The sequence below is a fragment of the Cardiocondyla obscurior genome, linkage group LG04 (assembly GCF_019399895.1).
Source record: "Cardiocondyla obscurior isolate alpha-2009 linkage group LG04, Cobs3.1, whole genome shotgun sequence".
NCBI lineage: Eukaryota > Metazoa > Arthropoda > Insecta > Hymenoptera > Formicidae > Cardiocondyla > Cardiocondyla obscurior.
The window spans coordinates 11016985-11031066 of NC_091867.1; the positions used below are offsets into that span (position 1 = coordinate 11016985).

The following is a 14082-nucleotide window of genomic DNA, read 5'->3' on the forward strand; positions in this document are numbered from 1 at the left end:
GCCTAATTGGCGGGCCGGTCATCTGACAGGAAGTGTCCCTCTGCCGCTGGAAGCACTCGGGGGGGCTCTTGGTGGTGGAAAAAGTGGCGGTTTATCGAGCGAAGGCTTAGGTTAGGCCACGAAGTAAAGCGGGAGCTTGGGTATAATATACCCAAGTAAACGGTGATCGATCGATGTATCAAGAGCGAAAAAAAAGGGATGTAAAATTGGAATTATTTCGTATTCTAAGTAAGAAAGGAAAATTCTTCAGTTATCTTTTATTAATTTATGATTGCCGGTAATGTTCTCAAGCTTGCGACTCTCCACGAGCTCTGTACGCTCTGTACAGTCCGAGCATGTGACGAACAGCTGATTGTAAGTCATTTGTGACGCTCGCGACAGCTGTCCGCTGAAATTTCTGCGCTCGCCAAGCGAATAATGTATGTGAATAATATATCGTCTTTTTTTTTCTTTTTTTTATTGAGTATTGCAGGTGAAATAGAATTAATTAAAGAAATTAATTGAACGTTGGGCGCAATTCTAATCATCGATTAATTTTGTGACTTCTCGTAACTAACGAGCTACCTCGTTTGCGTTTTTTAACAAGCATTGGAGAACAATTGCGAAACAATATGTCTATCAACATAGACATAAAACTGAAACGAGCGAGCAAAATATATCACGAAGGGGTTAGTTTTATTTTATTGTATTTCTATAAAACTATATTCGAAATTAACACAGATTATTTTCAGGAGGTGGTTGCCGGCTTGATATTATTAAAAACCAACTCCGACGTAAAGCACGATGGCATATTTCTTACGATGGAGGGCTCGGTGAATTTGCAGCTTAGTTCAAAAAATGTCGGTATCTTCGAAGCATTTTATAATTCCGTTAAGGTGAGGTATTTCGTTTTATATATCGATGTGAAGAAACTTTAATTATTTATTTTCCGCAAATTTTATATATTTTTTTTTTTTTTTTTTTATTGCAAATATAGTGAATAAAACGTTTTTTTTTAACGTTTTATCATGTAAATTATAATTGTTTTCAGCCAATACAATTGGTACAGTATACGCTAGACGTAGCTCCGTCAGGAAAAATTCCTAGTGGCAAAACGGAAATACCATTTGAATTGCCATTAAAGCCAAGAGGAAACAAATCTCTCTACGAAACGTACCACGGCGTTTTTGTAAATATACAATATCTGATACGTTGCGATATAAAAAGGAGCTTCCTCGCGAAAGATGTGAGCAAGTCACTCGAGTTTATAGTCGAAGATAAAACAAGCGCCAAAATGGAAAAGGATCACAGTAAAATCGTATTTTTTAAAATAATGCCAGAGTCTCTGCAAAATACACGAGACAGACAAAATGTCCCAAAGTTCTGCATTTCGGGAAGATTGGATTCTTTATATTGCAAACTTTCCGAACCCTTGACAGGAGAAGTAGGTATTTTATTTTGTCATTATTATTCAGAATATCATCATATTAATTAATTTATTATCTACAGGTGGTGATCGAACACTGCGAGACTGTTATAAAATCCATAGAGTTGCAGCTAGTGAGGGTAGAAACTTGTGGATGTGTGGAAGGATATTCTAGAGATGGCAAGTATACATTAAACGCTAGGTTTATGTAAAAATAAATATACTTTTATAAGAAAAATAAAAATTGACAAAAATATACCTTTTTAGCGACAGAGATACAAAATATACAAATCGGCGAAGGCAATGCTTGCACAAATCTTGCTATTCCGATTTATATGATATTTCCAAGGTTATTTACATGCCCCACTTTGAGCACAAGCAACTTTAAAGTTGGTAAGGACACTATTGCGGCAGTTAATAAAACAGAAATACAAATTACAAAATTACAATGTATTCTTTTTATTTTTCTAGAATTCGAGGTAAATCTTATCGTTGTATTTGAAGACGATTATTTGGTCACTGAGAACTTTCCTATTATATTATCGCGATATTGAAAAATATATAGAATAAGTAAAAATACTTAGTAAAATAGTATGTTTGTATATATAAATCTTTGTCATATAAAATATTTATTAATTACCACATGTATTAAAAAAAATTTATATAAAAGATAATGATTTCGTACAAAGCGCACCAGTGGACGAGTTTGTTGTAACCAAGACCCGACATAAAAAGGTCATAAATGCAAATTTAAAAATGCCTTTAAAAAGGTGTTTCCTTTACGTATATTTTTAAAACGTTTGTAATTTTTTTTACGGCGCTATTGATCGACGACGATATTGATCTTGGCAAATGGAACCCAATTTTACAAAGATGTGACATTTGCAACCTTTTACGTCAAGATTTTTAGCAATCTTGAAATGCATAAATTTGCATTCAAATTCTTCTTTTATTCGAATCCTGCTTTTTGAATGAATAACCTATAATATTTCTCTACTTGTTTATTCTGTGTTAGTCCGACCGAAGCTAACAGCACGACGTAGCCAAGTACAAACGTCAGCAATTTGTGTTGCTTGAACCATGCCAGGAATCCCGTATTATCAGTGGTACTGAAGACGTAAGACGTTTATAGCAATAATTGCGTGACTATATAAACCTCAATTAACGTTATATCACGCACAACTTACCTAGTTGAGTGAAGATCTTGAGTATAAATAAGCAAATAGCGTATTCTTACTAAATCGCTGTTTGTCACTACGAAATACTTGTCTGGTATTCTTCCACCAACTGAATCACTCAACATATTTTGTGCATTGTCTCCTAAAACATAAAATTATTATAGTAATTTATTCTTTAAATCTTGAAACGCTATAAATTATTATCACTTGCATAGATATATTTTTTATACTTACTTGAATCACCTCTTTTTATGTCAGGATGATCAATAAGCTCACAGAGAGCTATACAACTTATTTCACTTCCAAGAAGACTACCTCCCCAGCCATAACCCACAGGACTGTACGGTAAGCTTACTCCTAATTCACTTGAAAAGTATATCCCTTTGCCAAACTCTGATCTCTAAAATAATTAAAAAAAAAATGCACATTGATTTTTTGTTAACTTGGCGGTATAAAAAAAAAAAAAAAAAAAAGATGTACAAAAATAGAAATAATTCGTCAAGTTAATATAAATTTAATGTACTTTGCACATGTTTTGTTGTAAACCGTAATGCACAATGGAATGAAAGTTTTCCAAACGGCTGCCGTGATAGGCATAAAATGTTGAATGATCTTTAGCACTCGAGTTCCATTTTTCTTCTGCTGCAGATTGCTTTGCACTTACTACTTGAAATATAAGGTTTGGAGCTGCAACTGGCACCTCCAATGGCACTTTTCTCAATATGGAATTATACTGTAATGTAAAAATGTACTTAAAGTATTTTGTATCATACTGCAGTATGGATTTAGAATATTTGCTTACAAGTTTTAAAATCTTAAAAATTATAATATGCAAACTTACACCTTCTTTTTGAACACTTTTGATATATGGATCTCGCAATCGTAATAATACCCAATATAATAATTCTATTGTTTCACCATAATTCTGATAAGCATTAGTGACCCCAAGCTCTTTGCATATCACGGGTAAAGGAGGGACTGATTCTATGGCTCTTCTCTGCAGAGAAAGTAACGTATAAAATAAATATTATAAATTGTTTTACAAATATCAGCAACAGTACCAAAGCTTCAATATCCTTGTATTCATTTTTAATATACATGGGTGGAAATGGTTTTAAGCAACTGTCAAAACGGTAAGTATTAGATGCTGCCACAAAAAGGGACCATTTTAAGTCTGCAGCTTTTGGATCTTTCTCTAATAAATGTTTCAACAATGATATCTTTTTCTCAACATCTTCATTGGTTACATTGGAGTCTATCCGTGATGTATATAATATATCTAAGCCAGTCTTAGTTGCAGTCTTTTCTCCTAGAATGTCACATTGTCCATTCGGTTTTGCTTTGGCACCTTTAGATGCCTCATAATTTTGACTAGAATATGCCATTATTTCATTCATTAGATCTCATATCTGTAAACAAAATACAATATAATGTATTTAATTAATTTTAATCCTTACAATACTACATTACAACTTATCAAATTAACATATGTAAATCTAGCTGCCCTATAATCATTATACCATCTTCAGTAAATCAGCACATATGACGTAATATAAAATATTGTTTCACTATCAGTTACAAAGTTATCTAAGCACTTGCAAAAGGTATAAAAAAAAAAAAAAAGAGCTATGAACAAAATATATAAAAAACTTCAAGATAAACGTATCACTGAAAGTTAATTTACCATATATTATAGAAGTCGCACAATGACGCACCATTATTTTTTTACTTGTTGCAAATTGGCTTCGCTAGCATGGGGAGAGGGGAAGGAGGGACATTTTAACAATAACAAATGTTTCAATATGAGCGAGTGGACATTACCGTGGCGTTTACGATGTTGTAAAAATAACAAGTGTATGCATAATATCTAATCGAAAACAACGTATTGAATTCTTAAGTCTTTTAGGGATATTCCTCGTCTATGCGAATATCTGACAACGCACAGCGTATTTAAAGGCGCGCATAGATGACGCGACACATCGGTATGGTTATGTTATGTTACTTATGTACAAGAAAAACTTACAAATAGAAAAAAATACTCAAACGTAGCGCTCTACGATATATAAATCAACAATGGATCATGTGTGGTCATAAGAAAATTATATTATTGTCGAAATTAATATTCGAAATTGTGATTAATAATTAAAAAAAAAAAAAATAATTTTTTAAAACCTTAATATTACTTGAATTATGTTACATCAAACCAACGATTTCTATATGAATTTATTCGCTCTCGACGTTATAACACAAGTTTTTACAAAAGATTATTTGTTCGTGACATACTCACAATGTCTAGCATTCATCTTCTGATTCTCGATATATTCGCAATCTTATCAGTTATTAAAAACGATCGGATTAATGAACCGCGCATGGAGCTCTTCTATTATCAGTCTATGTAAATTTTTTAAAATTTTGTTTTACAAGAAATTTACCTCAGAAAAGGAATCGTGAACATGTTTCCAATGCTTCTTGCGACTTGTGCCATAGACATACATTCGCTTTTCGTTTGTTTCTTCGCTTTCGTTTGTTCCCCGCTGCGTATTTTCCGTGATAAACGATAAAATGCAAGAAAGGAGGAAGGACGTCAGGCAATTGGCTATGCATTTTATACCCAGTGTCCGATTACAAAAAAGAAAGAAAGAAAAAGTTTTAATATAAAAAAAATTAAAACTGACTGCATCGTAAAGGTTTGAATTTAAAGAGAAAAAAAACAAAGTAATTAGATTTTGTTAGAATGCTGAAATTCCTCTTTCCCTTTCCCCCACTTTGGAAACCCGGTAGAAATAATTAAGTCGCGGCGCGATATCCTTAAGGCTTCCACTTTCTGCGGGAACGCGCGTTATTGCAGGCGCGAGTGGTATCGCGGATTTTCTGATCTCGATCGGGATTATGCATACAAATGTCGCGTCGCGCCGGGGTTTCGTGTGAATACGCGTTTATTACCGGTTAGCACGAGAAACACGAGCTGCAGTTTAGCGCCCGTCTTACATCACGCCGCCGTGCGAATGACGTACGCGCGATGCCGACGAGACGGCACGCCTTCTCCTTTAAAGAAAAAAAAAGAAACATATTGCGCGCCGTCGTGAGAAAATTCTTGAATCGAGCGCACATGCGTATAAAAAAAAATTAACGTATTTAAAACGTAAAGAAAAGAATAGCGTACGCGGAACCATTAGTACGTTCAGCCGAGTAAGGTTAAGTGCTTCGATAAGCGTGTAAGTTCACGGTGTTAAAACGCCAACGATCGTCGCATAGAAAATTGCAGACAGCCGCTACAAATGGGTTTTAAACACAGGTAAATATGAATTTAATGGATCAAAATTATCATATCTGGCACCGTAGGGATAATCTCTTTATCCTCGCTCCACTAAAACGTAGTTCCTCGCGAAGGAAATTCTGGCAACGCTTCTTGGACGTCGTCGTACGGATTCGCGTTTCGTCAGTTCTGGAATTTAGCCGTGAAAATATCATTTATCGCGTTCTTAAAATACCGACTCCCTATATTTTTTTTTCTCTCAAGGGTATAACGACTTGATAAATATCGCCGGGGCATTAATGATACGAGATCGCGATATGTTAATGACGGGCACTTTGTCCTCTATTACGAGCGGAAGGGTTACCCGCGCGCTCCGCGGAGAATACGTCGAAATAATCACAGTCGCGAGGATATCGACTTGATCTTTCTGTTCTGGGCACGAAGGTGATTAATCCGCGATAAGACGCACGTTGGACGTGTGTATGCTGCTCCGGAGCTTGTAAAGTTATACTTGAATCTCGACGTCCTCCGCGATCCGCGCCTAATCTTTCCCAGTTTATTTATTCTCCCCGCTTTTTTTCTGCAATAACGCCGCATAAATTAGCGTGCTCGAAATCGTCCCAGAAAAGTTGTATAATAATCTAATTAAACGTCCATTTCCGTTCTTTAAAGAGAAAATGCAGGGCGCTACATTAATTAAAATTTATTTCACAGAAAGAAGACTTTCGAAAATGACGCTCGCTCGGAAGACTCGACTCGTGGAGATGAGCTGGAGTAAAAAATTTTTGGAAAGCGACTTTGCCGGTTGCATCAGAGGTAATTAATTTAATCGCTTCGTCGGACGGGCTCGGCGAGAAGTTCAAACTGATCCGAGTATCAACGGCTCGGACGAGGTCGCGATCGGACGGCCGTCGCGTGCAGTGAAAATCCGACACCTCGTTAGACCGGCCAAGTGGGATATTTGCGGCGGCGCGATTGGCCGGCCTGCCGCTCAATGTCACGCGGCTTCAAGGTAAACTATCGGTGACGTCAGGGTACGTCACCTAACAAGTGGGAGTGGATGGATAGATGTCGGCAGCGGTGGTGCTCGCGAATCGCGCTCGGTATTTGTGGAAGCTCGTGGTCGCCGCTTCGACGCGATAATGCCGCGCGTTTCTTAGCGATATGTAGTGTTGTGTACGGTAGCAGCAGTGGCGTCGACCGACTCGCCGCACGTGTCTCGCCGTGCGTGGAAAATCACCGAAATACTTGAGCGCATGCCCGACCGCCGATGACGTCACGAAAATTGTGCTTTTGATCAAACCAAACGCTCTCGGTGCGTGCCTTTTTCCTCTCCCCCCTGCCCCCGCTCGCTCTTCCCTCTACCCCGCGGAGTCTTTCTCCTATCTCCGTCTCTCTCGCCTGCGTTTTCCCGATCGGACGACGTTACTCTCGCTCTCCCGGCTTCGCGCTCGCGTGCTCAGTCTCCTTCTGTCCCTCACCTCCCCCCGTTGCCTCTCTCCTCTACGGTTATTTTTTTTTCCTTACTGGACGCACAATAATGTTGCAGTGCAAGATCAAATAATCGCCGGGACGTGCGCCAACACGACGACGGGGGAGATCCGCGTGGGAGCGGCTGGACCGCCGACTCGGAAAAACGTGAGTACCAAACCATCTTCTATCGCCTGTTTACCTTTTTCAAAAGTCATCAGTCACAAAGTGGCCTGTCGGACATGGCCTTCGCTTAGTGCGCACACCCGCGCGCGCACTCGAGCGTGTACGCACACACGCGCGCTCGCTTACTCGATACGCACACATACGTACGTCCTCGCGTTACATTCGCGCCCACCCGCACACGTTCCCGGGTGCGTGCGTGCGTGCGTGCTTGCGTGAGTGTACGGCGACTGCTGCTACGCGGTCGCGCGCTCACGCAGGCACCCACACGCTCGCGCGCGGTCACGTCTCGGTCTCGAATTTCGATGGACCGCGAAACGAAGCCCGGAGAGAAAGAACGACCGAAAGAGCGAGCGCGAAGAGGCATCTCTGCCCGAAGGTCGCGCGCGCCGTCGGGACGCATCCGCCGCGAGATCTATTGATCCTCCTCGCGAGCGCGCGACACTGGATCTCCGCGCGAGACGACGGCGATCACGCGAGAGGAAAAAAAAAGAAAAAAGTCGATAGATCCGCGTTTCTACAGCGGAGAACGCAGAGTAGGAAATCGGCAATCTTCTCGACGGATCCCCGGGGAGACGTTCGGCTGCGCTCGAGCCCGCAGCTCGCGAGACGCCCGAGGGGGAAGGGGCAGGGACAGCATCGGGCAATCCGGCGAGATGCCTCGCGAAGCGAAGATATCAGGGGGGAACCGTGCCAGCTGATGTTTTCTCCAATATGGGACGGGAGGGGCCCTTCCTCCGCCGTCGGCTGTTTTACGGGCGAAATTTTGGCGAAGGAACCACGCCTCGGAGATTCGCCGGCACTAGTTGCTTCCAAGCGCGGCATTCCTTGGCGTTTTATCGCCGCGTTGTCGCACGCGGGATGATTTATCGTCGACCGATTATTATTGCCGGGCCGATTATTACGTGGCCAGCCTTTTTTCTCTTCCTTTTTCTTCGCCGTCGCACGACGATTTAGCATACGGGCCGATCATTAATAACGCGCGTACGTGCGAGAACGTCGAGTGCGCGTGTCGCGTTGATATTCCTACGAAAGTTTTCGGGGTCGGTTTGCGACAGCCGCACCGATTCTTTTCTTCAACACCACGGGAACGCGTTGCAGCGGGCACAGATGCCAGCCACGTGGATCGATGTTTTTGATCGCGTCCCTTTCTAGACGCCTCGAGAGGTCTCCAAGTTGTCGAAAAGACGTCCCTCTATTTCTCCGAAGAATTTTACGTTTAGAATTTTTTTTCTTCTTTTTTTTCGATATTTTTTAAGCTTGAAATTTATATAATTGTAAAGATAAGTTTGAAGGACGTCTTCGAGACGACTCGTAGACCTTAAGATGTTTCATCGATTTTTTTTTTTTTATAATTATAATAACGATGTTTACCGTCGTTGCAGCGAACGAACGAACGCATCGTAATCTTGAACGTTCTATTTCGCTATTGAGCGTTGTCAATATTGAACGCAACGCGGCTCACGACTGCGATTTGTGTAGAGAGAAGTAATATTTACAATAGCTTTTCTTCTTACGACTACAATCGCTTACGATTAAAGCGGTACATATGTAGGTCAGCTTCTAGAGAAAATGCATTATGCATCGAATATGGGGGAGAAAGAATTCAGAATTTTTCATTTTTCATTTTTTTCTTTTAACTCGTATCTGCAACGATTTCCTCTCTACGGCGAGCTGCTCTCCCGACTCGCGCGATGCCCCGCGACGAGTTCCGGCTTCGCGTCGGACGAAATAATTGAATCGCACATTGATTCGCGGCGATTGAGAAAGAACGCGTAAAATGTTTACTATGCGTGTCGGACGCGGCTCGCGACGGCATGCTTGGTCGAGAGCGCGCGGGGAGGGGACGCGGATTTCTTTTTCTTTTTCCTCGACAATGAAATTACTTGGCGAGCTCGTCCGTGTCTTAGGCGCTTGATAAAGAGCGACGTCGCCGTCGCGACACCGAACCCCCATCACGGCATCGTCGGTTGTTGTTAAATACATATATGTATGTTATAAAAGAACGTGTACGGTCGTCCCGATGCAACGCTCCGTTACGTACCGCCATCTGCAACTTGGCTCGCCCTCGTGAATCATCGATAACGCAGAAATCTACGCGCGAGTTCAACGATGCAGACTTTTGTTCCTGACGCTCTCTTATCGTCGATCTCGATAACGCGCTTTTAAATACCGAAGGAAACCCTCGTGTCCGGAATTTATAGAGATCTCGTGGCAATATTAGAATTCGTAAAACTCCCAGGTTATATACATTAAGTTGGATTAAATTAACTTGACGAGAGTTTAAATATATTTAGTTTACATTTTATGCGCGCAACACATATTTGCAACGCGAAATATATCATCGCAATCGTTGTTTTAGTATACGGAGAAGTATATACGACTGTTTATTTTGGAGCGAAACATTAGTTTGTTATCAGTCGTGTTGGATTTGCATGCGCACGAATTAGTGTATAACTATTTTTTTTTTTTTTTTGCAAGAAAGAAAGAAGAGAGAAAGAGAAACCGATTAGCAAAATTAAGTGTTTATAGTTAAATTTGCATTTAAAGTTTAAAATTTTTTATCACGCTTCTTCTGGTTCAATTAAAAAAATACGGATCGGAAAGTAAAGTCGGGGTGATAGGACAACCTAAAAATTGTTTTTTTTTTTTTTTTACATATACATGTATAATTATTTGTGCAGTTGTACTATTTAATTGTATGAATTTACAAAATGTCAGATAAAGTGGCCCGAAACCGTCGAGCAAACGGGACAACATAATAATTTTCCAATAGCAGAATTAATTTTCCATTTTATGATGTTTTATGCAATTAATTAGTATCCGCGCGATTGAAAACATTGCTCCACATTTTCTGCGGTCCTAATTATCTTATTTAGGACCCCAAAATATTGTGAAATCATATTCTTTCGATTTAATAATGTTTGCGTGGGAAAACATAGCCGAGAAATGATGACACGATGATGATTAAGTAATGGTAATTAGGTGGCAAAGGTATAATCTTAAAAAAAACGCAAACGTCTCTCTACTCGTCGAAGATTTAAGTGCTGTATTTTGCGCGTAATTACACTAGTTACATTTTTCGAAATTCTCAGGCTGCGCCTTTTGCGCAATTACGATAGTCGAACGTTCCAGCCTCGAGCTCATAATCGCGGTTCAATATATTTAGGACACTTTGCGCGGTCGAATTTACCAAATTATACAAGCTTCGTCCTCAATTTCCTCGCGATGTTATAGATCGTTCGCGTTTCGGGTCCTCGTTATCCGGTACGTTGTGTACCGCCTGGTTTTTTTCCCACCGCGATGAATCTTCGGTGGGAAGTGCTCTTTTCACACGGGCTCGCATTTTCTTTTCCTTTCTTATTTTTATTTTATTTATTTTTTTTCCCCTTCACCTTGGTCGTTTCTCGTTCTTTTTGCGACGGAAAAGTTGAGCTGTGAAAAGCAGCCGAGTGGCGTGCAAGTCACGCGTTTGCGAGTTTTTTGCGCGCATTTCGGTAATCTTATCGAATGCCGGTTTATCGCGATATCTCGGCCAACCGAGCGGAGGTGAGAGAGAGAGAGAGAGGGAGGGAAGAGAAGGGAAAACCTAGACCTACACAACGCGTATAATAATACGTGCCACGCGACAATGCTCGGGCCCTCGGTATGACCTCACGCAACACAAAGCGCGTCACAATGTGCGTCCCCGAGGCTATGCAAATTCGCGGGCCAAACATGTGGTGACCTAAACGCCGACTCGTTTCGTTCCGCTCGAATAGGCAAAGCCGACGAATTAATCGGCGGCCCGAAATTTCTGAGACGCTGCTAGGCACGTGCTGTTGAGCGCACTCACCGTTGGGAAGTTCAAGATCTGGCTCTAGGTCGATAGTAAAATTATTTATAGGGCTAGTAGACTGATAGCGTCCCTTTAGCGGTGAGATTATCGTCGACTCGTACGAATGAGGACGAGGTGAACGCATCTAATAGAGGTATAGGCTCTTATAAAAATCATCTTGCATTTTGCTTGCTTTATATTGCGGAATATGCCTCGCTTGGAAATTATTGTATAGGAGTGACATCGAGCAGCAGCAGCAGCAGTGATATTGATAATTAAAAAGATGTGCAGGCGATGCAGGTTTTTGCCGTAAAGAGACACGCTCTGATTTCGAGTTCGAAGAGATAATATTTTTATTTGCGCCGCTCGAAAGCGCACGTGTGCCCCATTTTGTCAATGTAATTTATTTTCGATTATTTGTATCTTACATACATGCGTTATTTTTGCATACCGCTCGGCCACATTTTTAAATACAACTAGAACCGGAGGAATGCAAAACTATTTAATTGAAAAAAGAAACGGTCGATAGTTGAATGCTAATTCCATTTCGGATATTTAAAAAGTATGTTAAAAAAAAAAAAAAGTTAGTTTTAGTTTTGGTTGTCAGGTTGAAAAATGCTTCAAAGTATTAATTTTTATTTCGGATTTTATTTGATTGGATTTATTTTTATTAAAAGTAAAATAAAATAAGTAAAGGCCGATTTATCGCAATAAAACTGTGTTATTGATTCTCACGTTTCCGTTTAATATTTCGTGTACTTTTTAATCGGGGGGGAAAAAAAAAAAAAACGAGACGATAATTAATTATTATAAATAATGGTCAAGTCGTGTCGAACATGAGAGAAATGTCTCTTGAAGAGAATTAATATCCAAGAGGGTAATCGTAGTATTAGCCGGATAAGTACTCGGCACTTGTAAGTATTCGGCGATAAAAGCACGTGACAGTTAGAACCCCAAGTATTTGATTACATAGCTCTTAAGCGATTTGACGACATAACGTAGTCGCGACGAGTTAATCGCCGATATTTATGAAATAACAGGTTTACGCTTATAATAAAGCCGTAAGTATTCGTGTTAATACTCGGTTATATAATTTTTGTACGCGATTACTGCTCGCTGAATTCTGGCAGTACATGAACACGTAAATATCAGTTTTGCATAAATAAAATGCGATTAAACCGTAATGGCATAATGACTTGCGAAGGTCACTTGATTATTAGCAACGCAAATTGTCTATGAAAAATGTTGGAATATATCTGGGGAACATAGAAATATACGTCAGCAAGCGCGAGAAAGCATTTTTTCAAAATGAAATATTACATTTAGAAAATGTCACATAAATTGTTACGTAACTAAAAAATTATGATAATATACATGCCTAATAAAAATTAAGTGACGTATATGCTTGTGCGAGAAATATAAATCTATTATTGATGCATCGTGTTAAAAATTCGTGGTAATTTTTTATTAATTCGTCAACGTAGCATCGATCTGCTGAAAAACTGCGATTTGCGATTTGCGATTTGCGATTACGTTATAAAATATCTATTAATCTATCGGATTAATGTAAAATTAAAACTTGCACGTTTGCACGGTCTATGTTGGCGTTGGATATTTTATTCGACGAGTAATAATAGCGGCTATCCCCGCTATCAATAAACAATATTTGAAAAGCGTGCATCTATTTTTCAATTACGTAAGAACGGCTTCTATCGCGCCGTATAATCTTATCGACTAACACAAACGTGGACTTGCACAAATTTATATATACACCTATTATCGTCGTTAATACACGTTAATATACTCGCTGACATAATAAGAGCTCAGTGCTTTTCTCATTCTAATAAGTAAGATGGGCGCGATAAGGAGTACCTATCTGCACATTACATTACCCTAACGTCTTTCAGTTCCCTCGCCGATATATGTATTGTACAAAGTGACATCACCGACGTGACTAACGAATTCAGTATTAAACCTGATTTTTGCATACATTACGCATCGCATACGGTTTTGGCCCGATGCGTGCGTGCATCGTATTATGCTTGACGGAAATATACAAATTAAAAATTAATGTATTTTATATATTTATAGTGGAATTTTATATATAGCTGCGTTTGATTGACGCGATAAAGAAACAAAAAGAAAGGAAAATACATTTTGATTTCTTTTTCTACTTCCACTTATATCGCCGGGCCGCCACATTAGCTCGTTAAATGTTTAATAAGAGGCAAGGGAGAAATCAAATGTCGCGTGCTTTGCCACCGGCGCGAAATATCGATCAGTTGACGCACTTTGTTTACCGAATAACACGCAGAACGCAATGTCGATTAGTTGTACCGGCGAGATACCGCTCGGGGCCTCTTTCCTATCCGACATCACATAACTCTCATATACGTTGACCGTTTCACAGCGGCGCGTTACGCAAGATGCACGACGAGAGAGATTATAGTCGGATGACGATTACCCGCAAAACGGATACGACGTTAGCCGCAACGGATTATAATGCGGAAGACAACCACGCGGAGCATCATTCTTTTGTACACGGTTTTACGTCAAACGCGCTCCACATGGAGATGGAAAAAAAAAAAAAAATTATAAGCGCGCTTTCCGATTGAAATCGAGTAAAGCTATTACGTATACGATACAATGGATTTCGGGTGGCACGGTTTTCGAGGCGAGATGGTATAATCAAGGATCACTTCTTGCGAATAAGATACACGTGGAAATTGCACGCGCGTTTTCCTGCGCTTTCAGACCATCATTCGAAATACCC

The 14082-nt window shown here is 40.0% G+C and overlaps 3 protein-coding genes across 13 annotated transcripts in view; 2 read left to right on the forward strand and 1 right to left on the reverse strand.

Moving 5' to 3' along the window:
* Positions 1-89: 89 nt before the first annotated feature.
* On the forward strand, positions 90-2096 carry LOC139101648 (vacuolar protein sorting-associated protein 26C). Of its 3 annotated transcripts, XM_070654966.1 has the most exons (7): positions 93-354; positions 473-668; positions 732-875; positions 1031-1423; positions 1489-1585; positions 1673-1798; positions 1877-2096. In XM_070654966.1, exons 2-7 carry the CDS (start codon positions 612-614, stop codon positions 1957-1959), a joined length of 900 nt encoding a protein of 299 aa, XP_070511067.1. In that variant the 5' UTR covers positions 93-354; positions 473-611; the 3' UTR covers positions 1960-2096. The 3 variants fall into 3 exon arrangements, with proteins under 3 accessions (XP_070511066.1, XP_070511065.1, XP_070511067.1); XM_070654965.1 differs by having other exon boundaries at positions 90-354; positions 465-668; positions 1673-2096; XM_070654964.1 differs by having other exon boundaries at positions 90-354; positions 1673-2096.
* On the reverse strand, positions 1849-7700 carry LOC139101646 (protein mono-ADP-ribosyltransferase PARP16-like). 4 transcript variants are annotated; one of them, XM_070654963.1, is made up of 7 exons: positions 7512-7700; positions 3645-3992; positions 3425-3580; positions 3107-3316; positions 2818-2983; positions 2593-2725; positions 1849-2514 (listed from the first exon to the last, which is right to left on the reverse strand). In XM_070654963.1, the coding sequence occupies exons 2-7, from the start codon at positions 3978-3980 to the stop codon at positions 2355-2357; spliced, it is 1161 nt and encodes a 386-aa protein (XP_070511064.1). In that variant the 5' UTR covers positions 3981-3992; positions 7512-7700; the 3' UTR covers positions 1849-2354. The 4 variants fall into 4 exon arrangements, with proteins under 4 accessions (XP_070511064.1, XP_070511062.1, XP_070511063.1 ...); XM_070654961.1 differs by lacking the exon at positions 7512-7700 and adding an exon at positions 5016-5366; XM_070654962.1 differs by lacking the exon at positions 7512-7700 and adding an exon at positions 4405-4975.
* Positions 5752-14082, forward strand: part of Mef2 (myocyte enhancer factor 2) — a 68272-nt gene continuing 59941 nt past the window's right edge. For 4 of the 6 annotated variants that reach the window (XM_070654951.1, XM_070654958.1, XM_070654956.1 and 1 more), the window contains exon 1: positions 6878-7477. The gene's annotated coding sequence lies outside the window, so the exon portion shown is untranslated. Of the gene's footprint in view, positions 5879-6553; positions 6656-6877; positions 7478-14082 lie in introns of those variants that run through there. The other 2 variants (XM_070654952.1, XM_070654953.1) reach the window with 2 other exon arrangements.